Below are 25,927 nucleotides of genomic sequence, written 5' to 3'. Positions count from 1 at the left end.
TACTAACTCTAATTCTGTGTAACTTCCACAAAAGTTTATTATAGCAGACGGAGTTGCAAATACACTCAGATTTAAAGGCAAATATTTGGGGCTTTTTTTATTTACTGTCAACATAATCAACATTACAGGCTGTTTTATTGATAGCTACTTGATGGAAAATGCGTTGGAAGAGGGAGCGACCCTCTGGAGGCAATTAAGCAGGCAAGTGAGTAGAATATAGAACAATTTATGTGCAAGTGTGAACAGTATTTTACAGGTCCTGGTTCAAAAATAAAACCACTTTTATGAGATCTGCATGACTCTCATTAAAGCTAGATTTAAAATGAGGAAATACAGCCAATGGAGCCTCTTAGTAAAACAAAAAAAAAAGGCGGTGGGGGGGATTTGATGAGAGGCTTCAGTAAATCCAGTTGCATGTCTGAGAATTGCACACAACGGATTTAGATGGTTAACTATTGGAAAGTCATTGGCAGTTTGGTGCCAGACAGTTGGCGTGAACTCAGATGAGCATATCTCACCTTTGCCCCCATTTCCAAAATATCCCATATAATATTGCCTCTGCATCATTCATGTTGTCTGTTATGAAACTGTGTTGAATAGAGCCATCAGCTAGTACTTTTGGGAGATAAGTGTGCGGAGCCGCTTTTTCTCCTGTGGTGGGTGGGGGGACGTCGGGTAATTGTAACAGATATCCATTTCTATCCTCCTGGTAAAGCTGCTAATGTGGAAAATGCTTGACCTGATTTTCCATGGTCGGTTGGTGGAGACACTGACAACGAGGACTGGAGCTGCGAGGCTCGCGGCCATCTATCGCCCCTTCAGGGCAAAACTGCAGCTGAGCTGGTCCGGCGAGCCTTGAGGCCAGGTCACAGCCAGGAGGGCCAGGAGGACGAAAGCCCACGGGGCCCAGGCCAACGGCTGGAGAGGCACGCTGAATCGAGGGTGAGGGGCCAGGAAAACTGAAAGGGAGGGGAGAGAAAAAAATGGGGAAAAGGAGAAAGCTCTGGGTGAAAAGCCAGGATGATCTATCAAACACATTAACCCCTCCCTCTGCCTTTTCTTTTGTCAATTCTTCTAAGAGCCAAAGAAAACATGACGACTAAATGCTCTGAATTTACAAGAATGCATGTCGCCTAGGGCACAATCTCCACCCCAGTTATTTAGACATTACTGCCAGTATTGATTCATGTTGCGATTGAGTTCATGGGATTTAGAATGGTTTAGCCTACATCTGGCTAATGACTAGAAGGGCCCCACATCTTTGGAAAAAAATTGTATGTTTTCTGGAAAGTTATGGCAAATTCTTATGTGACCCAATTCACTGCCAGCATGATCCTCCCTTTGGATCCTCTCCATCGCCATTTATCTTGCAGCAGCGTGACGTCATTCTATGTATTGTTGATAAAAGGCCGTTTTAAATCAAACTTCAAGAGACAGAAGGACTACACCACACAATTCAAGGCTGAAGTAGTTGAAAACATTAGCCGGTGCATATTTCAACAGCCCACCAAGGCTGCCATCTATAAAACAATTCGTATTAAATTGAATGTGATAAACTAGAACCATAAATTGTAATAAATCCACAGGAATATTCCTCTTTCAGTATTTCTTTTCTGAACCAACTCCCTTGGTCCAACAGATTTTCACTTTCAGTTAGCCAGGGGAGAGAAATGGATAACAGTTAAAATAACAGAGATGAATTACTTTTTCTCCTAGCCCCTAGATGGAAGCACCCTGGTGGTATCTCGCTTTCCGTCTGACTTTTTTACATTCCTATCTCAGCAACCAGCATCCACTCAAATATTCAAGGAGCAGAGCTATTCAGGGCCCCCGCTCCGTGGAGCTTCATGTGCCAGCCAAGTGGATGACTAGAGTTTTCCTTTTCCCTGTACACAGTTTATTACACCAACAGGAAACACATCTCCTGTGCTCCTGCTGACTAACCCTAAAAATCAGGAACGGACAAGACAATTTAACCATCAAGTCAGGTAGAAAACTGTCTTTTGATTCCATAAACCATGCCGATATCAATCACAGCCTCCTTCAGTAAACCAACAAAACAATAGGAGGATGAATTGAGTCTTTTTGTTTATGGTCTCTGAGGCTTGACTTAATTTAATGCAGTTGGCACTGTATTGGTTATTCTCGGTCCATCGATATCACAGACTGTGCTATAATATATGATGATTTCTGTACAAAAGCCAAAACCGCTTGTCTTGTGGTGAAGGGGGCACAAGGCTAATTTGTAAATGGGAAGTACTTATTCTAATCTGCGTTACAGCTTTCTTGCTGATTTCTCTTATAGCGCTGACATCCCAGGCAGTTTAAAGCCTTTGTTAACTTAACAACTCACACCCATAAATGAACGAGCCGAGCCTTCAGACGTGAAGTGATGCATGTATTGCCAGTGCTATGACATGCATCAGAAACATAGCCAATGGTGCTAAAATGTGTGTCTGACTGTTTTTGAATCTCTCTGCCTGTTTGAAAGTGTAGATGAGGAATAGTTTTCTCCCAGCAATGTCTAACAATGTTGTACAAGACTTACATGTGCAGTGTGGCTTGGAAGCACACAGTCTTCTTTTTTCCCCCGAGCCAGCACTCGCAACACCCATATAAAAGAAAATAAGTATGAATATCATGAAAGGCAGAGTGGAAGTGCTCGTATTAAATAACGCCCATGTGACCTACTTCTATTACCCAGCTGACAGCACCTCATTCATACAAGCCGGGAAAGACCCTGTAGTCCTTGGCTTAAGCACATTTATCCCGCTCTATCTTCAACTGTTTCCTCTTGTTGCATGAATGCCTGTTTTATGTACACTGCTCAATCTGCCATGAAGCGCCATGGAGGTCTTCTGTGAATCTGCCTTCCAAGCAAAAGCTGTCATGTTTGATTAAAAAAAAAAAAAAACATCATTAATAAAGCACATCATTTCAGATTTTTACGAAGAGTTTCTCTGCCAGATGAACCTCCCTTTTCCAGGTTTTCCCGCAGGTCCTCACTGCTGCCCAGTCTGAACAATGTCAGTATTATGTTAGCTTGCTGGGCAAAGTGGATGGAGAACTGAGGGCTTTGATACAAATGGCAAAAAGGTAGCTAATGAAGAGATTGACGTTCCTTGTTGTCAATCTCCATTGAAAGTCGTCACAGAGAGCGATTCACATAGATCACTTAAAATTCTGGAGGTGATGCGAGGAATTCTCTGTTGATACGTGCTTATAATGAGAGCCCTACATTCTGGGTGTAATGATACTGTTTGGCTTTCTAATGGGTGCACTTGGACTCTGACCCTCCGCTCGCTCAATGGCGACACTCACCCACTTTTCAACTAAATGGATGCAAATGCCCCTCTCTTGGGACGCCAATGCTGACAGGTGAATGTGTAGAGTTTGTTCCCATTGATAGAATTCATTAGCATCCATCAAAAGTGTGCCCAGTAGCTTCATAACATTTGCCTTGCAGTCACACATCAAAATCCATCGAGGAAATGGAGCAATTTAACGCACTAATTATCTGGAGACAAATCAAATCCACTTAGCTTTCTCCATCAAGCACGCACACCCATGGAAGTCGTTTGCGTCAGTGTAATCACAAGGCTTGCGTGTTATTGTTACTACGAAACTGTGCTTTGTGAGAAACTGTGCAGCATAATGCAGTTATACTTCTGCTCTGCATTTGAAAGACGATAGGAGTGGCTTGGTTGTCATGCCAGAGTTTTCAAAGGACTCTTTGTGTAGGAGCGTCAGTCATAGCCAGAGACATCCTCCTGGTATTTATTCTAGAGTTCCTCCAGATGCTGCAAATTGTATCAAATTGGACCACGTTAAGGCCCACTTTCATAGCACTGATAGCTGCTCCACAGATCTTCAGTGATTCCCAACCAAGGGAACGTGTCCCCCAGGGGGTAGGTGAGAGATTATTGAGTTATTCAACTTCTTAACCTCTCAAACCAAAGCTCTTAGAAAAAAGGGCTGAATTAGCATACCCAAAATGGCTCTTTGACCATAAATCGTATGTATATTTCAGGTCTCCTATAATAGGTGAGAAGCTAAGGGATATTAATGCATTGTAAATGAACCTACTTCTATTACCATTCCAGTGAATGGAGATGCAATTAGGGAATAAATTAGATTTTTGGCCTTTCCTGGTAAATCATCACCACTATAGCTGAGATCTCATGATGCTACTCAGGTGGTCTCCATGTTTGGCTATGTTTATGGTTTACATGTTAACTCTTTCCCGGGAGTTTTACTTCAAAACACTATTTATTTATTTTACAATTTACATAAATCTTCCCAAAAATTGCACAAGAGTTCTGGTTCCTTCTGCTTGGATTTTGCATGTTGCAGGATATGCGGTGATTGATAATGGATGGATCCCCAAAACATTTTAAATAGTAAGAAACACAGTGAATAATGATCAATATTCATATATGGCATAAAAGCTCGACTATAAGGACAGATTGATGGAGATGGGATGGGCCCACTGTATTCGATGAGATAATACACAAATTTGTCTCAACAAGCGCAAGTGAATAATAAAATGCTTGTTGGTGTCAGTACCTCAATATAACCACCAGGTGGCCAAGAACAGCCAGCGCTCCCACCAGTGAACGTCAGTCAAACTTGACTAACATGGCTGCTGGCTCCTCTCTGATGCTCAGAACCGTAAGTAACTAAAAATACAGCAGTTGACACGTACGGCTCCGAGCTGCGTTGCCTTTGAATGTGTGAGAACTGATTAGCAAGTGAGCAGAGGTCTAAACAGGAAGAAAAGTAATGACGAAACAGTGAAATTAGTTAGCTAAATACTAAATACTTAAGTAGAGTAGAAGTAGAGGTAGCCAATAGTGATTCATAGTTGAAATATACTTGTATAAAGGGCCGAAATAGATGCCAGTCAGCTAACGAAAGCTAGCATAAACCACAGGTAACTTAATGGAGTAACACTTATGTTCAGCTAGCTAAAGCTAATGGATACACAGCCATAAACAGTTGAAATTGACAGCTAGCTAAAGGTTACAATACTGTAATGGATAGCCCAAAGAATCGAGTAGTTAGCTAAAAGTAATGGATAAACAGTTGAAATACTGCACCGAGTTAAAGGTAATAGGCTTAACTCACTCAAATGAATGCAGTGTGTGTGTGTGTGTGTGTGTGTGTGTATATATATATATATATATATATATATATATATACTGTGTATATATAGCATGTTGTTGGCAAACCCTCATAAATGTGTGGACAAAATAATAGAAACAGCTGTCAGCATAACACAATTTAATACAAGGCTGTATTAGATTGCATTAGTTTTAGCTTGGCATGCATAAACTGGCATTGTAGAATAATGGATAAATTGAGATGTCCTGCCACTCCAAGTAGTTGCAGTACAAATGCAAAACTTGACCACATTGTGTGAAAATATTGCAACAGTTATGTAATTCACAGCCTAGTGTTGAGTAACATCAAGCTAAAAATCTATTTGAATGAACACATTAAGAACATGACAGTGGTGTCGATTAATGGGTAGCCTACTTGAGTTTGTCTGGCAGGGGCTGCAGGCGTACATCTGCCAAAAGAAGTTGAGAACCACTGCTCTACACTTAGACAGTAACATCATACAAACACATATTAAGACACTGATTGAGGCTATAGTACAGCAACAGCTGAGCTGCTGCCAGCTGCTCACTCAAACGTGTCACTGAGCAGATGAAGCCGCACAGATTCGCCTGTGTGTGCCCTTGTCACCTTCTAGGACGCTGGGGTCAACTGGCCATGATCTTTTCAGCTGGGCCATTGACACCAGCAAGGCAGCATGCCTGGGGGGGTGGAGTGAGACTGTTGGATAGTCATAAGACAAATACAGCCTCCTTCTCTAATTAGATTTCTCGTGGGCTGTGGCGCTCAGCCCAAGGCTCTACACAGACAGTTTCTTTAGAGATCCGACAGGAGAGACGACAGCTCCTTCTCTCTTCAATGTGTTCATTCACTCAAACCTTTTCTAAAGTTTCAGTGGTGAACATTTGAGAGGTTTGTATATCTCTGGAAAGGAGAATGAATGGGGCAGACTACTAGTCTTACTCTCCGCTGCTCTGTGTTTTGGATGGCAGTCCGGTGATCGGTAATGGTGCTCCGGGACTACTCATGAGAAAGACAGGCATGCGTCTTTGTGGCTTGAATGAGAGGAGGGAGCCAACTCTCTTTGGGTTGTTTAAGATCTTATGGGAGAAGAGAAATGTGTTGTTTCCAGACAGTCAGGAGGGAAAGTGATGATGCAGCACAGATGAGGGGGGAGATGAATGGGATCTGTTACATAACCTGTTTTCCAAGATTTCAGATTGAGTTTGAACTGTGCGCTTCCCATACATTTTACAGCTAAGATCAAAGCGTGTCTGTAAACCTGCAAATCGCCAGGATGCTGTTTTACACGCTGTAATCCAAGTTGAAGTGCAGCCTTCCAAGTGGAACTCGGAGTGCGTCACGCTGTGCCATCGCACTAAAATGAAATAATTAATCTTACACCCAATTAATTAAGATCACTCTGAAAGGCGACTGCGTAAACTCAAATCAGGCAGCAGCAATCAGTACTGTTAGATTCGCAAAGAGGAAAAAAAAAAACATCTGGTTTCTGAAGCCCTATGATATTGCAGTAGCCTGCCAATTCAAATTTAAATGGAAGGTAACGATAAACGCAGCTGCATTTACGATAATTCCAATAGTCTTGTTCAAAGGAAGCACGGGGAGAGACGCACAGTAACATGATGTAACCTGGCAGAGAAAGTGCGTGTGGGCACACGGACCGTGCGGCGTCGTGAGTGAAGCAACAATACAGTCGACAAGGGGGAGTTTCTTCTTGCAAAGCGCATGCAATCCCTACCAAAAATTCCCGGTGACTTCAGATCCAAGGAGGTGGTGATATCCATGGGAGCACGATTCAAACGCTCTCACTTGGAGTAGGAGGACAGCTTCAGCAGCCCTGGAGCCAGCGCGCTGCTCTCTTTGCGCCTCGTTTTCTTGTTTCACATAAAACTAAAACAGATGGAATAATGTTTGCTTGAAATAACAGTTCTTCAGCGCTGCAAGGAGAGAAGCTTAAGAGTGTCTCACTTTGGACTGCAGTTAGGTGATAATTTGACAACCTGAAGACATTCTGCGCAAAGTCTCACCTGGGCATGATGAAGAGGTACCCAGGCTTTTTCGTCCGTTCTTGGGAGAGAATACCGTCTTGCTGAAGTCGTGTAGCTAAGTCGCGGACGGATTTTATCTGCTCATATTTTAGACGCGCTCCACAAAACTGTTTACGCGATCTGCCCTTTTACGCGGTACTTTTCAAAAACGCTGCATGCCCAAAATGGACCGTGCAGGATTGGCTGTTTTGATGGTTTTGACTGTCGCGCTGGTGCGAGTCGGTGACAGTCACAAGGACACAACAGGTGCGAGGAAAGAGGGTGCAGGGGCAGGCCGGGTGGTCTGGAACCCGCAGCAGTCCCGGGAGAGAAGTCAAGGTCACTCGCCAAGGAGACCGGAGCACGGTGCATCCCGCGGACCATCCGATGAAACTTCTCCTGGGACCATCCAGTTACGGACTCTGGTCCGCCTGCCCAGGGCCACATCATCCCAGGGGGATGCGCGACCGGCTCATGCTGCAGGCGCCTCCCGGGAAGAAGTCCCCTCTCCACCGCGGGATGGTGCGTTGCGCGCCGCCAGACAAACGGGCAGCCAGCTGCACAGAACCAGAGTGAACCGCAGGCAGAGCAACAAGCCCAGCTCTGCCGGCACAAGGAGACTCGTTGGGTAAGAATGGATGCCAAGTGCTTTACAGTCTTCCATAAAAAATAAGGTTTAACTTTGCTTTGTCAAGCTGTTTAAGCCACGCACATTCACTGTATGAGCAGCACTTTTTAAGGAGTTAGTGTGACCTATTTTACTGTACATGAGTTCATGTGGTTTACTGTAAAGTGGTTGTGGCCCATGTGAGGCAGAATCCCTCTTCCTGTAAGACAAACCAAGTTATGATGTAGCAGTATGACCCACAGAGCATGGCTGTTCCATATCAATACAAAGCTTCATGCAGTAGGTGTAAAATATAAAAATGTCAAATATCTATTTTGTCATCAGGGTCATGACAGGACATGAAATAATAACAGAGGTTAAACACTGTTCTAAATACTGGGCTGACAGTTGAGGCTTATAATGAAACGCAAATGTATATGAATGGGTGAACCTTTGGGAATTGTATGAAACTAATGCAAAGCTGTATTATCACCTTTTCCTTATATTACCACACATTGCAGTATATTTAAATTATAGTAGGCAGACTACTACAATGTGCTGCAGTTTGTGTTGTTGCCTGTGGCCATGTATTATAGTGGTTGAACCAGAGCCTTGGCTGGTGAACATTTGCAAACTCGCTTAGTGATCAGAAACACCTGTTTGTCCGATGGCCCTCTCGCAATGCTGCACATTTTTCTGTCTCTGTTAAACTCCAAACAGGACAATCGGGTGTTTCCATATTGAAGCTCTTTTCTTTTTGTTAAATGAACCCTCATGCATCCAGTCCTGTTTGTTCCATAAGGACAAAGCATGATGCACACTGGAAAAGAGAGTGTTTACATAATAATCAGATTGGGATGTGAATGGCTCACCTTGGGTTGCAGACAATGAAATATAATTGAAATATCTCTTTTGTGTGTCATAAAAGGGGAAATTGATTATTCATATGGGCAATTTATGGGAAACACTTATCAAGCACTATGACTCAGCCGATTGGTTCGCCATCTGTATATTCATATAATGTGCACTCACCTGCCTTAAGCCTAAACCACAATAACACCCAATATAAACAATGGACATGAATAATGTACAACATGGATCTGCACACCTTAAAAACAACATTTGTCATCGTATCCGTCAGCCAGGCAGTTGCGCTCATGCATGGTTGAATTGAGGTGCCGTCTATTTAAAGCAGCGCATAAAGAAAATTGCTGCCTATCATTAGATCCAACATGCTTTATTGCCTTGCTTGACATGGCCCAAAAAAACATATTCCTGTGTTGAATGAATGGGGTTCTTTGACTTTTAAAAAAGCATAAATGTGGCGTTACATAACACTGCATGAACATTACCTTGTAGTTCTTTGCGTGGTGATTTTAACACTTTGATTCATTAGCTTCAGATGAATCATTCGCTGCTTGTTAGAGAGAAAGTGTGTTCATGACACATTTCCTCTTGGAATTCCCACTCTCGCTTACTCATTTACTATACCCGGAGGCACTGGCAGCGCCGGGTTCACTTAACTCTCCTTTACTGACTTTACTTGACTTTCTGTTTTCAACGCACCTGTCAGTCGTTTGGCTGATCCAGATAGTTCAGGGGTGAAATAATACTCCACCGCCTCATGTTCAGGTTTTAAATAAAAAATACTAGGTGTGAACATGGTGCCAACTATATTTTAACCTAAGGCATGATCCTAATTTTGTTGTATAATGTTCTCCATTTCATACATATATCCTTTGATGGAATTTGAATGTGATGACTGATGTCTTTGGCACGGTCTTGGCCTGATGTGGTTTGATTTATGACAAAGCTAAGCCTGCCAGAGGGCCCAAACAACTGCATGTTATCCCTGACGCCTCAGTGAGACTCGCAATATCTAATGAGTGCAATCCGTCTGAGGTCAATGAGTCAATTCCCGTTATCTTCTCGAATCACCATGAGTCAGACATCCACTTACCGTAATATCTTGTGAAAAGATGATGGGGCACAGATCCATGCCCGCGTGTCGACTGTTGCTCTGAAGTTGCTCTTGCGGTCTGGTGCCTTTTCATCTATCTCACTGCAAGAATTGGCCCGCGCTGTAAGTACGGATTAAAGAGTGCAAAGAATCTAGTTATAACTGTTTAAAACTTGTCATCTCTCATTTGCTCAGTGATTTATAGGAGATGGAGGGTGCTTTTCATGTCCCATGTGTCTCACATAATCCCTTCAAGCCTCAGATAACTCTGTATTTGTATTCACAATGGACTCTTGCATTACAGAAATATGGACTTTTGGGATCCACATTCAGATAGAGTTACTTGACTTGCCCTGAAATTTTTTATCAAATAAAATGCAATTATAGTGTAATCTACTAAGTGTTCATATCGATAGGCCGGGCGCATCATGATCTGAAACTATAACAGCCTTCGCAATCAGATCAATTTGTCATGCAAAGGGTTGAGGCATTGCACACTCACTGTAATTACTCTACGGATGATGAAGAGGCCCTCAATATTAATGAATGCTTGAGACAGTACCGTCAGTGTCTTATTTCATCTTGTTTTTTGTATGTCTTCCTTTCAGACCAAATGTCTGTGGAGGTCAGCACTGCTGCTCAGGCTGGGCTTTGGCACCAGGAACCAATCGCTGCATAAAACGTAAGTAAACAAAAATATATATGTAATTTGTCTAAATATTCCTTCATTCCACTAAACGATTATTTGCAAATCAAGGTCATACATGAGAACGAAGTCTTGAAGTGGCACGTAAGCACACGGACATGCATTATGTTTATTAGTGGTTTTGGAACCAGTAAACTATTCAGACAGAGAGACGTTACAATCTCATACACACAGACTGAAAACCAACCCAGTAAATGACGACTAATGACTATCCTGTCTCGCGGAATTGCCCGTTGAAAGTTTTCCAAATGTGTTATTTTCCCCATGCCTTGTCTTTTCATTTGAGATTCTCACGTGGAAATTACCATCACTTAGGACTTGGCTGTCTATCTGACAAAAGCCCTTAATTATGGGTGGAACAGCTTGTTATTTTACTTGACCACAGCCGTATTGGATATCCTAACTGCCAGATAATTAAAAGTGGAAAAGAAGACACCGACTGTGAACAAATAATCTGCAACTACTTTAAACGCAAAATTGTTACATCCTTGATATTCTTGTCTTTAACTATGCAGATTGTTCAGAGAATCTGTGCTGTTATATGAGAGTCTTATCATTGACCTATTCTTAATAAGGACACACACACACACACACACACACACATGCACACATATGTATAAATGGCTACAGCTAACACCAAATTTCCATTTTGCATGTTTACGATCACCATTGTTTGTTGCAGAGTGAAATTACAGGTTGGAATTGGAGCTTTTTAGAGAGAGTTATCTTTAAATTTTACAAGTGAAGTAAAACCCACACGGCAGCTGGCATCTATCTATCAATCTAGGAGCTAGCTAGCTATACTTCACTTTTACTTGTTTACTGTTTTCCTCTCTGATAATTACCTCTCCCTGACAAACACACACACACACACACACACACACACACACACACACACACACACACACACACACACACACACACACACACACACACACACACACACACTGACATGCACACACAGTTAACACACATTTCTGCCAGTTCACTTCACAACAAGCTGATTGGCCCCAGCAGCCTCCTACTTAGATCTCCTGCCCAATGCAAAACCTCCTTCCATTTTTTCTCAAGTCCCAGCTAAAGGCACACTTAGCAAGGTGTAAATTACATCTAACATGGAGCTGCAATTACCCAAATTAAAAGAGTAAATACTTTTAATCTGCCAGAAAGTAACAGGTCCAGGCTAACGTGCCTGTGTTAAACAAGGCAGTGTATCTGAGCAGGCCAGGGGTCTGTCCAACCATCTGGACCCGCTTACAGCTTGGCCCTCACCCAGGTCTGACTGGAGGCTATGCTATCATCAGCTGAGTGAAGCCCCAAGGCCAGAGAGGTGCCAACACAAAGGCCCCAGACTGGAGCTGGGACTGGAAGCCCCCACGTAGAAGACCTCCGTGGAGGAAAACAGGCTATCTTTATTCTGTCGCCGCCTGAGACGCAGGCTGCTTTATTAGGAGATGGCAGCATGAGAAAACATGTTCACAGCGGAGAAAAGAAAAGGAACAAACGTGCCGGCTGGAAGCATAAGTAAAAACATATCGCGGCTGAGTCGTCTCTAGGAAATTCTCACTGAAGGGATTGAAGTTATGTCTAATATTAAACGTGTCAGCTGCAGGCGTCACCCCGCGAGTCTGGATTGGGTGTCTACAGTTATGGCTTCCTAACAATACCTTCTTGTTCAATTGGGTTGAGCTCAGAGCAAATATATGACAGACATTGGATCACTAGTTGTCCAGGGAGTGCGCCTACATGTCTTTAGAAATGTGTTTATAAAGCGGTCCATGTCTGGGTCTCCGTGGGTCTCCTTAGGTCTGGTCGGAGATTGTTGTCTGGTTCTCTGAAGCCTCCATCCTGCCCAAATCCTGGCAAGTCTGGAGCTGACTGTCTCTGTTTTCCAGCATCAGTCTGGATGGTTAGCAGACTTGATTGTGTTAAAATAAATTCTGTGTGCTGAAAATAGCCAGCATTGTGTGATAGAAAGCTTTGATCCATTAAGAAGAACAGAACATTGCAATTCCACTGCTGTTGTTTATTTCCCTTCTAGTTAAGTTCTCCACTGTCGAGTTACAACATCGTAGGTTGTACCAAACCAGTATTGATTGTATTATTGGTGGCCGGGAACCAAAGGTGAGTGTGTTGGGTTTGGCTGGTATAGCAGTGAGTTCAGGTGTAAGCTTGGCTGTACTTTTTTATGTGTTTACTTGCTGGCAAGAACTCCTTTCAAGACGAATGGAGCATCTTGTTTTGGGGTCAGCACAGCCCCACTGTGTTGGGATTCACATCTGCTCATCTGAAATGAAGAGCAGAGGGAGGCCATATTGTGCCTCGCCCAGTCACAACCCACGGATCATTTTATCTTGAGTAATAAAACAATAAGTACAATGCTCTACTGTCACTTTTAACACATTTATGAAAATCTCTGTAGAAAATGTTCTGCTTCTTTTCATGTTTTTTAATTCTTTAAACTGCTTCACCAAATCAACACCTTCATTCATATGCCAGTAATAGTAAGCCGTGGGAATCGTGTACACCTGACAGTAATTGCCAAAAACACAAAATAGCAAGTTGTTTAGGTAAAAAGAGTTTGTATTGGGAAAACACTAAAGCAATCGGTTTACAAAATAGAAAGTTACTTAGCTGTGGAATTAGAATGAACATTTGAATGGCCTTAGAGTAAATACAGTAACCACCAATTAGGCACCTGGTTCGTTAGTGTAGAATTACAGTTGTGGAGTGTTGGTTTACAACATTTATTGGAAAAGAGTAAGACCTTAAAGCAGCATTACTGGAGAATAGATTTTCACTTGATCTGTTCTCCATTGGATCTGCTTTCAGAGGCTTCTCTCTTATCTTTGCACTTTGAAAGTGGCTATCATTCATACCTAGCTGGAAATGGATACTTGGATCCGCTACCAGGAGGAATACAGACAGTCTGAGCTGAGGATAAAAACAAGTCAGAGCTGGAGTGCAGATGCCTCCTGGTTTTACAACAACAGTCTATGAGGCTGTACGTACTTAGACAGATTTGGTTTCAGCTAAAATGTTAATGTCATCATACTAACCACCTCACTATGTTTATGCACTGCCTATGTTTACCAGATATAATGTATACCATTACCATGAATTTTTAGGATGCCATCATTCGCTAATTAGCACTTAGCACAAACTGCAGACGAGACTGCAGGGGTTGTTCTGCAGGTATTTGGTCATAAACAAAGTATTGGACTAATTGATATTCCTGGGGGCATGAAGATCTGTATCTAGTTTCTTGGAAATCTATCCAATAGTTATGTCACTAAAAACCATATGCTGCTTCATGTCTATTAGGAATGCTGGATGTTAATAGCAGGGTCACTATACATCAGAGTTATGTTGTGTTACTCTGGCTTCTCCAGTTGATACGGCTGTTTTAGTAATTGGATTAATGGCATAGTCTACCACACACAGAGTGAAGAGAGTGTATGGGACAATATAGACCGGGGACTTCAGACTCCCTGCAGCACAGACAGGAACTGGCTTTACATTTAACCTGATCTCATAGTGCTCCCTAACGTACAGGCTCTTAGATTCCAGAGCGGAATTCATTTCACCGCACTATAGATCACACTATTTTGGCGAAAGCACGCGCTACATATGGCAACTTGCTGGAGCCAACAGTGAGAGCACGACCCTCTAAAAAAAGCACACAGATGCCCTTTGATTTAAGCCGCTTGCTGTCTTAGAGAGTGCAGATGAAAGGTGCATCATTCACGTTGGAGGAATAAAGTTGTTTTCAGTCTCTTAAGCAGTTGGTGATTGACATGGTTTCATTTGATTGCCCTCCAGCTTTCTTTGGCCTGCTGTGCCGCTCAGGGCCCCGTCCCAACCCTAAAATAACTCATCATGTAGAATGTCTCTCTCTCTCTCTCTGTCTTTTGCTTACCTCTTCCATTGTAAAGTAACCTTCTCAAAAAATATGGCATGTAGCATTCAACCATGGGGTCATGGTCATGGTGTCATAGTGTAGTCTGAATAGGATTGACGCCCTCCAGCATTGAAAGTTCATGAAAGTCATGTTAAGGGCTTGAGCTGGATGCCAATGACATCACAGTTTTGGTTTATATCAATTAGTTAATTAAATAATAAAATATGCAAAGCAAAAAACCTCACCCTTTTTACGTTATATGTTTAGATCGTGTGTGTGGAACACATTGTATGCTCTTCTTTTGCTACAACATGTGTGAAGCAGCTGGTAAAATACCAAGGACATACATGTGTGAACGTTTTCTGACCACCAAAACAGCACCCAAAATGCAGGTTCACCATCTTCACCTAATAGATACAAGCCGTCGAGGTTTGCTTTTTGTTGAACTCCCTTACAAACGCCAGAATATCCACATATAATGGACCTGATCCAGTGACATTTGTCCTCTGCATTCAGACAAGGCAGTTGCACATGCATAAAACTGTGATGTTTGCTCTTATCTACAAAAAGTCATGTGTCTGTTTGCATGTGTTTAATGGTAGAGCAGAAACAGATGAATTGATCAACTGTACTGTTTAGGTTTTATGGCACGCACCCTTCTTGGAAATGACATGCAGCTAGAGATCATGAGCCAGAATCAAGCACATAATGCAGTGTGTGCAGCATGACCCACTGAGTCACCAGATCCATAGTACTGCCATATGCATTCATATTTCAGCAGCAGTGAAGATTTGCAAGTTTTTAATCTACACCATCTCATAGGTAGCTGCAGATTAAAGAGTTTACTTGACTTTTATGATGAACATGAGCAATATTTTTTACCATTAATTAAGTCATACAGTATGTTTATATTTTCTGCATCATGGAGGCATTCAAATAACAAAAAATAAACTTTAAAATAAAGAAACATTATCTTCCTTAAGGTTGAAAAAGACAGACCAGGGTCCTCAGATTTACAAGAACAGGAGGTTTTTAAAATGCTGGTGATTCTGGTGTCTTCCTTGAGCCGGGGTTGAAATTACTGCTGCAGAGACAGCAGCAGATCCCTCCTCAGCTTTATATGTCGTGTGTGGATTTGTGGGGGTCACACAGTTCACAGTTCAGGGGCATAACACTGGCAGCCCTACAGAGAGTTATGGCCCATTACACAGATCCTGTAATCAATACACACTCCATCGGCCCAAAACCCATCATTAACATAGACGCTGGACAACTCGCTCCGTTTGTCTCCCCAAAACCAGGAGTGCAGCTTTCTCCAGTCCAGCTGGTGTGTCTGTTTGTAGGTTGCAATTGGGTCCTGTTTAGGCCTCCTGCGCCACATGTTTTTGTAATTGCTACCATAGACAAAAGTGCGGTGAAAATGATGTACTACTCAGCGTCTGGACCCAGACGTCTTCCTGTAGATTTTCTTTCTTGTTTAGTTGTACTTTTTTTGTTCATGAGCTGTTTTAATACGGAAATAAGTAGAACAAACTTGGCCATGTGAGGCTGAAAAGTATTTTTCAATAACACGTGCTCTTGCAGATCTCTCAGGAGTAAGTCTAAAAAGTAAGACTGGGCTTGATTGACACTTGGAAAAGCAACATTAACAACCAGCACCCCTCTCCTTCAGTCACACACGCTTGCTGAGGCCACAGTGTTGTTAAGGCAGCTCATAGTCGACCATATATCATTGCACCCTCCTGCTTAAAGACCATATGGAAGTTGTTGGGATGTGATCCCTCAGGAGGATGGGGTTTGTGGCTTTTTGGTGAACACCACGTCTCACAGAGTCAGCTTTACAAGTTGCGGGCGCACGCCCCCAGATCCACATATCCTCCATAGAGCACCCCAGCATGTGGCTCATTAGAAGCTGAATGTGGGAGTTTGAGGGGTGCGGTGCGCGGAGGCACGATATAGCGTGGCTAAAAGTAATGTACACAGTGTCATGGGTCAGCTGTAGGTTAACAAAATCCCCCCACAGAGCTGAGGTGGTTTAGCAGGATAAAAGCTTCCAACTACTGTGTTGGACCGAAAAGCCCATACTGATTGAAAAATGTGCATCTACGACAGAGGCACCTTAATCTGGTGAAATATTACCCTTGTAAGATTGACCACAAAGAGAAAATAAAGGATCAGTTAAACAGTGTCAGACTCCTTCCCTTCTGGTTCTTATTAGAACAATAGAGAGGTTTGATTCTCAACTTAAGATTTACAGCAACAGTAGTGTGGTTGTAGACAACAAGAAAGGATAGCACTTGCACTGGCAACCATGTGGAAATCACATGTTGTAAAGAGATTAACACTGTTGTAAAGAGATTAACACACACTGAAATGATTAGCATTGAAAGGCAATTGTATTAACTGCTCAATAGACCAATTTTTACTTCTTCAGTGGACAGCGATGAGGCTTGTCTCTCCCTGCTGCCTGCCACAGTCTGAACCACTTGACGTATTTCATGAGGTCTGTCAGGTTCTGTAGCGGGTCCTAGAAAAAAAGCTGCTGCTGTCATCGCAGGACGTTTACCAGACTATGTACTCATAAAAGGTCTACAGTTGTCTATATACATTTTTGTCCCAGCAATTTTTAAACCCTATTTCAAACTAAGGCTTTAGCCTCTTCACAAATATTGCATTCAAATGTATCCCAGATTCTACCGATACAGTATTTTTTATTAACACTGTTATTATCACATTATCACTGAAATAGCTTCAGAAACAGCCACACTGCAATAGCCAATTATAGGTAACTTGCTGCAACTATAATTTCTAATGCCATTTTATCTTACACTGTTATTTCCTAACTTCCTGTATGTCTGTTACAGTGTTGAAATGACCTTTAGTCAAGCCTTTTGTCAAATTCTCCTAAATTCTAATCTCCGGAGCAGCTCCCAGCCTCTAAATCTCATAATGGCCTATAATGCCCTCAGTCTGTAGGGAGGCCTTCCCGAGATTTTTGCGATTATGCTTTCAGTATCAATATTATTTTCCAAAAATGTCAAGTTACCTCTGTTAGCACTGCGTAAAGTGAGGAGATTTCTCTACATGTTTGAGTTATGTCAGATATTTTTCAAATTACCCTTCGCTGAATGAAAGGACTGTAAAGATTTGATGGGTTCTGTTACTCTGAGTCATAGAGAGGGGAAGGTGAACCTCTGGTGGATTGTAATGGACTGGAAACGAGCTCTAAGATGGAAATGAGAGTCCAGTAGAGGCAGGGGGGGATTTTCTCAAGATATACCCGCACATGCGAACCTAAGCTTATAACAGGTAACTGTAAACCACTAGAGAAATTGTGGACCCTGGGGTTACTTTAATATGTGTACAGAATTACTGTGCGATGGCCTCAAGTCCAACCGAGGACTTTAACAATAGAAATAACTTAGTTTTATAGTTTATATTATTAGAAAAGTGAACTCCCAAGTGCATGCTATTTGTAGAAGGATGGATACTTGGATTAACTATAGCCGTCAGGCATTTTTTTAGACCTCCTTAAACTATTTTTATGCAGTATTAGTTCTCCTGGAAGGAGAAAAGACAGAACTCAGACCCACTTGAACTTGAGGATATTTTAGCTAAGCCCAAATCAGTCCTGTTTCCATATAAATAGTTTTTTTAAAATTTCTGATTGGTCTAGATCAGTATGTTTGTTTGGAAGGTTCAAAGCTGCCAACTACAGTTAATAGTCTCCTGTTTTCAGATGACTGGATCTGGACACAATCTCGCAGAACTTGGACAGTCCATCTGAGTCATAATTAAGGTTGAAGTGGTAATGCCAGGAATGTTTGCCATTTCTCCTCTTTTATTTCCGATGGATTCCAATTTTATTATTACTCTCGCAAAGTAATAATTGCTGCGCATATTTGTGAAATGGATGGAATGTGAGCCAATTAGTTTTAATGATGTGCATGACAAATCTGCATGACAGCAATTACTGCGACAATGTGTTCAACAGCCCAGAGGTAGGGCCCAGAGACAACACAGACAGGCAGTGGCAGTGTACGCCGCGGCCACGCAACAGGCTTCATGTGGGGCACATGTCTGGCCCAGAGTCATTGACTTGTCCTGATTATTGTCAGCACGGGCGACGTGTTTGTCTGGTGTCAATTCTGTGCCTCACAGCTGAAAACAGGTCACAGGTCACGCAACTGAACACGTCTCCCATCATAAGCCAGCCGTGAACCTCATTTGTTGGGTTCTTTTTCTCACCTGCGCTGTTTCTCATTACAATTCACACAGTTTATATGAAGGATGCATTTTCACGCATTACTGAGACCTCCCCTCCTGCAGCATAAAGTCACTGGAATCTGTGGCGTATATGATCAGCCGCTTCATCCCCAAACTTGAGGTTAAACAGACTCCGGACAAGGCAGTGGCACCCAGCCAGCCCGTACTTTAGTTAAATGATGGATTTAACTCCTTGCCAAACAGAGCTCAGGCAATTCCTATTTCATCCCATGATGGAAAATTCGGATCACATACCAAGTTATACAAATCCACGACCACATTTCTCTAAATGTGTATGTTTCATCAAAAAAAGGGGCTACATTTTCCTCAGAGCAGTTAAAACGAAATGCTTGAGTGAATTGGCTGGTCCACATAAAATTGGCTTCACCCTAAAGCAGAGGAGAGTGGTGATTGTCTGATATTTAATCCTCAATTTGTTAGGTTTTTCTCACCATACCGCAGGATGACGAAGCGTAATGCTGTGGTCTTTCAATTAGTGTGCATCATGATCTGAGAAAACCGAAAGACAGAGCTCGATTCGACTTTCTTTTTGGGTCTGTGGAAATGAAAGTCTGACGCTACAGTTGTTACATGGCGCTGTTATGTTGCCTACTGTCACTTCAGTTTTGAGCTCATGTCATCAGGAACGCCATTTTTGGGGTCCAGTGCACTTTCAAATAAAGAATCATAAAGTGGCCCCGGAGTCTGAGCAAAATGGCAATAACAGGAAGTGTGCAGCAGGTAGAGCGCTGTTCGCACTCAGTGGGGCCCTTTTCAACTGCCAGCACTCCACACTGCCAAGAGCTGTGGCAGCGTTCCTGCCTGCGATCTGTCAGTGTCCACAGCATCTGTGTCAATAGCATTCCATAGCCCTGTTGACAGAGGGCCGCTGTTTGCTTTAGCCACCACCAACCAGTGGCCTGATTTACTGTTTGAGGACAATGCCATAAATCCTCAAGTCCAGTCTATGACATACATTTGTGTCACAAGATGGAGAGGTTGTTTACTTTAAATTGCATGCTGTGGGTATTTCACTGTATCAGAAGTGGGATGCGACGTGTGGGTGACCTGGTAGAGTGACAAAGATTATTTTTCCATGACCATTACATGACCTCAACAGTGTGTATTTGCAGACGATCGATGAATATTATGCACACGTTCATTTTTTAAGTTCTGTAAGCCCCTTCAGAGTGAGTTTGTTTTTCAAATAAAAGATGCAGACCATTTCTTTGATGAAGTGTCAGCTATTTACAGTCGGCCTTTAGTTTTTTCCCATTCGCTCATGTTTTTATGACCTCTTACTTTTATTACCTTTTTAAGCTTCCTGCGTTACAGTGAAAGCACACGCTGGATTCTAGATCAGTGACGAAAGATATTTCAAGGAAATCGCTCTGTATAGAAAGGGCCGGCGGCACTAAACCGAGCCATGAACCTGGAGTATAGGCTTTACCTCCGCAAGAAATTGGATAAGGATTTAATGTAAGTGATCATATACATTCAGACTAAACAGGGCAGTTAAAGACTCAAGAGAAATTGAACATGACAGCCCCTTCAGGCTCTCTGCTGAATGAAAAGGACAGAGAGGGTTGAGAAGTGAGACTAATGGCCCCTTGATTGAATCAATTTAAAGTGAGCCCCGGTTTTGAGATCAGGGAAAGCCATTTCTGCTACTGCTTCTTCATGAAAGGGGATGGGGGGGGAGGACATGATCCAACATGACCTGCTGAAAACTTGATCTCCATCTGTGCTCTCTCTTCAGCTGACTGCCAGCCCCCCTGCCAGAACCGTGGCTCCTGCAGCCGGCCACAGACCTGTGTGTGTCGCTCAGGCTTCCAGGGGCCCCGCTGTGAGGAGGTGGCTCCGGAGCAGGTGTACATCCATGATGGAGGCGCCCATAGGCGCGTCCAACCCGGGATCAACCCTTTCCAGAAAGACCAACCACGGAGAAGGCCCTCGGAAAGGCAGGCCATCGATACCACCAGGGTCCAGACCCCACGACCTGCGACGACCAGACAGCCTGTGTAAGTTAGGCAGCTGTGCTTCCCTAACTCTTATTATAGTCAAGGAGAGTCGTGTAGCTTTGCAAAAGAAGGATGGGTCAAAAGAATAAAATTTCAAGAGAAGTCTTCCATAAACTTAATATTATGGCCCGGTAACACCATTAGTCACTAATGGGACAATAGGTTTACACAATTAATTCAAAAGGCATAATTGTACCACAATTTTTTGTTTTTTAAGTGTCTACATTCCAGTTTTGTGGAGCTGTTAAACTCTAATGAAGAGGGGTAAATAAAAGTGGATAGAGCAACACAGCTATTGAGCTACGATAGTGTCTATTTTAGACTCTCTGCTCCTCTGGCTCTTTGCTCAAATATCGGTACTGACAAGATGGTTTGCTTTTGGTCAGTGGTGCAGATTTTCCATACCATTAATGGCCTGTTGCCTTGGTGGTACTGGTTAAAGTTGTATGAGAGTAGTTTTACGAGTACGAGTACATGAGCACAGTATCGTACCCATACTCAATACTGGTATCGGTATAGGTGCATCCCTAGATTTGAGCATTATGTGGTTCTAGAACTTCAAACATGAGCAGGATTTATGCCTCCAGATTCATAATGTCACTCCATCTGACGGAGCAACTTCAGCAAGAGATGTTGGTCTGATGCAGGAGGAAACCTCCGGTTCTGAAAAGTAAAACCAATGCAGAAGTGCCTTAAACTTACATTCTTTCTAATGGCCAGCAGGGGGCGTCTCCTCTGGTTGAAAAAAAGTCCATATATCCATATAGAAATTTCAACTTCTCACTTGATTTATTACTTGAGTAAACATTATAAACATGAGTTTATATTCTCAACTACTAGTTTTAAGTCTTCTTCAATACAGCATTATGTTCATGTTAAAATTATGGTCCCATTTAAAGTAAAGTAAATCCACTTCTTATGCAGTCTGTGGTCTGATTCCATGGCACTGATCTATTACTTCAGTACTTACTTAGTACAGTATACCATTAATAATTATTTATTTTGGCAATGCAGCTTTTGAAAGCTCATTTTTTTATGTGAAGTTTGGTGAACATAATGATGTTAATATACAGTAGTTTGTGGCTTTTCACAGATTTGTTTTAGCTACCATTACTGTCTCACCGAATACAAATTAACAAACTGCTATTAGAAATTGTCTAAACGCTCTTGAACAGACAGTCGTTCATTGCGCTCCCGTTCAACACAGGTTGTATTTATCTTTGCAATAAATCAAACCAGATGAACGGATTTGTACGTTAAATCTTTAATACACTCAAAGAAAAGCAAATACTGAGTAAAACAAGTAAGCCATTTGCTGCCATGCTTGAAAAGGTATTAAGGTAAATCTGTGAAATGTAGGAAAATATAGCATGATTTACCAGTCATGAGGATTAACCCAACATATCTGCAATGAAAATAGAGCTGGGGGATTATATTTTCTTTCGGCTCTTACTTTGTTCTTGATTTATTGGAATAACTGTGGCTATAATGTATCCAACTAATAATTGCTCAGACGAAGGCCTCTTTCAGTGCATTCAGCAAACTCCCTTAAGACTTCTAATCAGACAGGACTAATCGTTTCTTGGCTTGAAATTCTGACTGTTTTAGTTCCAATCTTGTTGGAAATACTAAAGTTTTAGTTTGATTAATCACTTTACCATGGCTGGAACTACAGTATATTCTTGATCAAAGATGTTGACAGGGAGTAATTGTTTCCGGGAAGAATTTTGACGGACCGTTATTGCTTACAGGTTCAAGACTTATCTTGTCAAATCATGCTCCATTTTGGATTCAGGCCCAGTCTTTTTTTAATAGGCTCACAGTCAGTTAAAGTGCCATAATTTGTTTGGGCACTGAGGTCATAGGTCACTTTTTAGCCAGTTTGTCATCTGGATCATTTCTCTCCACCAAACCAAATATTCTCAATTACAGCTGACATTTGTGGTGCTCCTCGGGTTAATTGTGAGGGTCTTTCTGTGTCATTTCTGCTTTTGCTGGTGTTGTGGAATTACGTTGGCTGAGCCATCCACATGTTTGTGGTAGCTCGATGAAACTCAACTAAATGTTCTGGCAGATGTTTTATAAAAAGCTTTTTTGCATATGCTACTTCCCAAAACGATTATTTTGAAGTCATAGTAAATCCTCTAATCAATGCAAGATCTTCGAGGACTGCACAGTTGCTATGCATATGTTGTCTTTGTTCTTGACTCGCAAGACATTTTTGCATCCTGAGTCATAAATCTGGGACAAATCTAAAGAGACGAGATTGCAGGTTCATCATCGTAAATTAAACAGACAGTGTTCCTGACTCACATATGCCCCTGTTGTGACTGTGTTCAGCTTTCGTGTTTCTGCTGAAAGTGACTAAGAGGTGTTGTTAAGTTCAAGATGAGCCATTTCCCTCTGGTGGGGTGCAAAATTTCCAAGCATGCAGCTCAGGCTAATCCAATTATTCTTTCTTGTAAACCCGCATTTTTTTCTGAAATCTGCAGGATATAATAAAAGCTTTGGCCAAATTAGGAAATTGTCTTCCTTTTAACATTTGTCAAATAATTGTTTGAATACTGGAATGGCTTTCATTCGTACTTCCAAAGGGCTGTTTGAGTGTTTGTGTAATTCACATTTGAAGCTCAGCCCTCGTGAACTGTTGCAAATGTTCTGCATTCTCTCGGCCCAGAATGATCTTTAGGGGTGGAATAGTGTTCCCCCTGGAGAAGTGGTGGATGCAAGTTTAGGTTTCATATATCAGGTTGAGGTTCCACTGTTTCCAAAGCCGGGGAAGCACGAACGATGTGAGATCATAGAGAGTGAGGTTCAGATAGTGAGCCATGCATAAGTGCCAAAGCTCAATTAAGGAGTAAGAAGAGGAGCGGGGAGGACAGACGGATAGATCATGTTCGTCTTGCCCCCACTAATATACTAAGGGGAGCAAAAACCAACCCATACAGAACCCAGCCAGTGTCCTTTTCCCCTATTAGAGAAGGTGTGAGGGACTATATATGTCTTTCTTGGAGTGGACTTGGCTTGTTTTGTCAGCAGCACCCTGTTTCTGACCTAGCCTGTCAAGTGGCGCCAAGACCAAGACAAAGTGTGGGGAAGGAATGAGACAGACAAGGAGGGAGGGATCAAAAACAATGATGATAAGAGAAAACATCAATTATAGGGAGAGAAAGTAATCTGTTCAGCTGAGCAAGGTAACGTGATCTGGATATAGTCTAAAATCAAATATGCTTGTTCACTGTCCGGTCAGCTGTGGTTCACAGCTATGGAATCCCACTGCGTGCACAGACAGTTGATTTTAAGAGGTTTGTCAACATCTCAGCGAAGATGATGCTTAACTGAATGCGTAACTCAATTTTCAGCTGGCACTTCAATACACTTCAATCTTGTGTGACTAGACACATGCTTTTTAAATGAGGTATTGAGCAACCAAAAGAGGTTTTGTGGTCTGGTTGCTCCGTTCGATGGTAAGTGTTTATACCAAACCATTCACTTAATAACCAAATAAAGAGTATTTCAACATTTTCCTGTTGAATCCATGGCTACCAGCAAAAGGCATTTGTAAACATTTGATTGAAGTAGCTCTCTTCCTTTGGCATGGCGTTTTCAGTAGGGTTTTAAACCTTTTAAAAAGCCTTTACAGAGATCATTTAGTTCAGCTATACTCTCGTGCATCATTTTACAATCCCCTGCTTTGTTGCACTTTTCCAACTTGTGGAAAAATGTGGAATCACATCTTTAAGACGGACTTCTGCACCATCATTTCCAAGTGATCAGATCAGATCTGTGTGTCCAGACATCACTAATCTATCTGTGTGGGCTGCTGTGGTAACGAAGGGACACTGGTATACATTGTGATATTCCATGCCACAGTCATGGTGGGCTTCGCCATACAGTGAGAGGTGTGTCAGACACATATGAATAAGTAGTAATCCAATTTGAATCACGCCAATTTGGTTTTAAATCCAATTCGCAAATATCACATTACGTGTATTTTTTTTTTTGCTGTCCAAACATTCTAAAATAAGACAAAACTTTAGGTTTGTTCAGACGGACTACAATGCCATTTTCATGACAAATCAATGGTGCTTGCCATGTTGTCAGTCCTGTACGAGCACAGCTGCCTCCTGAAATGTTATTTTAGAGAATAAGCTGTTTCCTGAATAGTCCTGCTGAATGGATCCAGCACACTTAAGACTGAGCCTAGAATAAAAGTCTTGTTGGAATGGACAAAACATATGAGGATCCTTCTGTTCAGTGGGATTCTGGGACATTGGAAGACAACTAGTTACCTCATCTTGTGTTACTGTCTCCAATCCTCCACCTCTCCTTCCACCATTTTTACTGTGTCCCAAATGTCCCAACTGCCTGTTCTGTAGGATTAAAACTGTGGAATTAAAATTGGGTACATCCGTATATATCCTACATCCTATATGCAGCTGGAAATCAAATATCCGTTTCCTCCGCTGACCAAATGCGTTTTACTGTAAACCAGCATTTCCTGTGAGCGCTGTGCTCAGCAGTAGTGAAAGGCCTGTCCCTGTCAGCAAGAGATCCCTTAGATCACAGCTAGTCTGTCAGCTCCTCGTAGGAAGGTCAGGGCCAGGGGTGAATACTCCTGGCTAAGCTGGAACAATGATAACGCACAGAGGACGTATTCAGCACCTCCTATAAGTCATCCTTCTCGTGTTCACACCCCCCTGTCCCCACTCTGACATCAGTCCTCTGCAGGAAACAAAGCAGGGCAGAGCAGGATGTGTGTGCAGTAAGCCGGTCGTCCCTCCAAAGGTCATTACTCTCTGTTATGCAACAGAGACAGCGGCTACCTGGATAACAAAGCTGTGCAGTGACACTGCATATAGAACACACAATAGATTTAATATGAATTATGATGAATTATGAAGAAAATTACATTTTCTAGTTGTGTTATTTAAGTTCTGTTAAAGCACAAAAGTGGCATTCCGCACAAATTTACGCAAGTCAATCTATCCGTGCCTAAGTGTGATGTCACAACTGGAAACAGTAATGATATTGAGTAATCATGATTTGGTCACACCCAGTATATTTACATGTTGAAGAAAAACAAAAACACTCAGTGACATTAAACGCTGATGCATTTGGCATTCTCTGCATTAACTGTGTAACTGCGTATATGCTCACTGTTTGCCTGGTGACCATTTGGGCCGGTGGTTATGTGGCTTGTTGACTCAAAGCTTTGCACATAGCCACACAGACATTTCTCAGAGGAAACTGTGGTCATAGTGGAAGTTCTCCATGTTAATTATGGATCACTGGTT

At 42.2% G+C, this 25,927-nt stretch overlaps 1 protein-coding gene and 1 long non-coding RNA gene across 3 annotated transcripts in view; one reads left to right on the top strand and one right to left on the bottom strand.

Moving 5' to 3' along the window:
- Positions 1–92: 92 nt before the first annotated feature.
- Positions 93–7,296, bottom strand: LOC311016559. The gene is made up of 3 exons (XR_014597503.1): positions 7,170–7,296; positions 6,881–7,032; positions 93–959 (listed from the first exon to the last, which is right to left on the bottom strand). It is a non-coding gene; the product is annotated as an uncharacterized lncRNA (long non-coding RNA).
- LOC311016554 (latent-transforming growth factor beta-binding protein 2-like) overlaps positions 6,942–25,927 on the top strand; it is a 78,340-nt gene continuing 59,354 nt past the window's right edge. Inside the window, exons 1-3 of one of the 2 annotated variants that reach the window (XM_084014310.1) lie at positions 6,942–7,797; positions 10,345–10,418; positions 20,369–20,630. In XM_084014310.1, the coding sequence (XP_083870436.1) occupies positions 7,346–7,797; positions 10,345–10,418; positions 20,369–20,630 (788 nt within the window). In that variant the 5' untranslated portion in view covers positions 6,942–7,345. The remainder of the gene's footprint in view (positions 7,798–10,344; positions 10,419–20,368; positions 20,631–25,927) is intronic. The other variant, XM_084014309.1, reaches the window with a different exon arrangement.

Source organism: Eutrigla gurnardus (assembly GCF_963514095.1).
Source record: "Eutrigla gurnardus genome assembly, chromosome: 7".
Lineage (NCBI taxonomy): Eukaryota > Metazoa > Chordata > Actinopteri > Perciformes > Triglidae > Eutrigla > Eutrigla gurnardus.
This window is presented reverse-complemented; position numbering and strand designations above follow the sequence as displayed.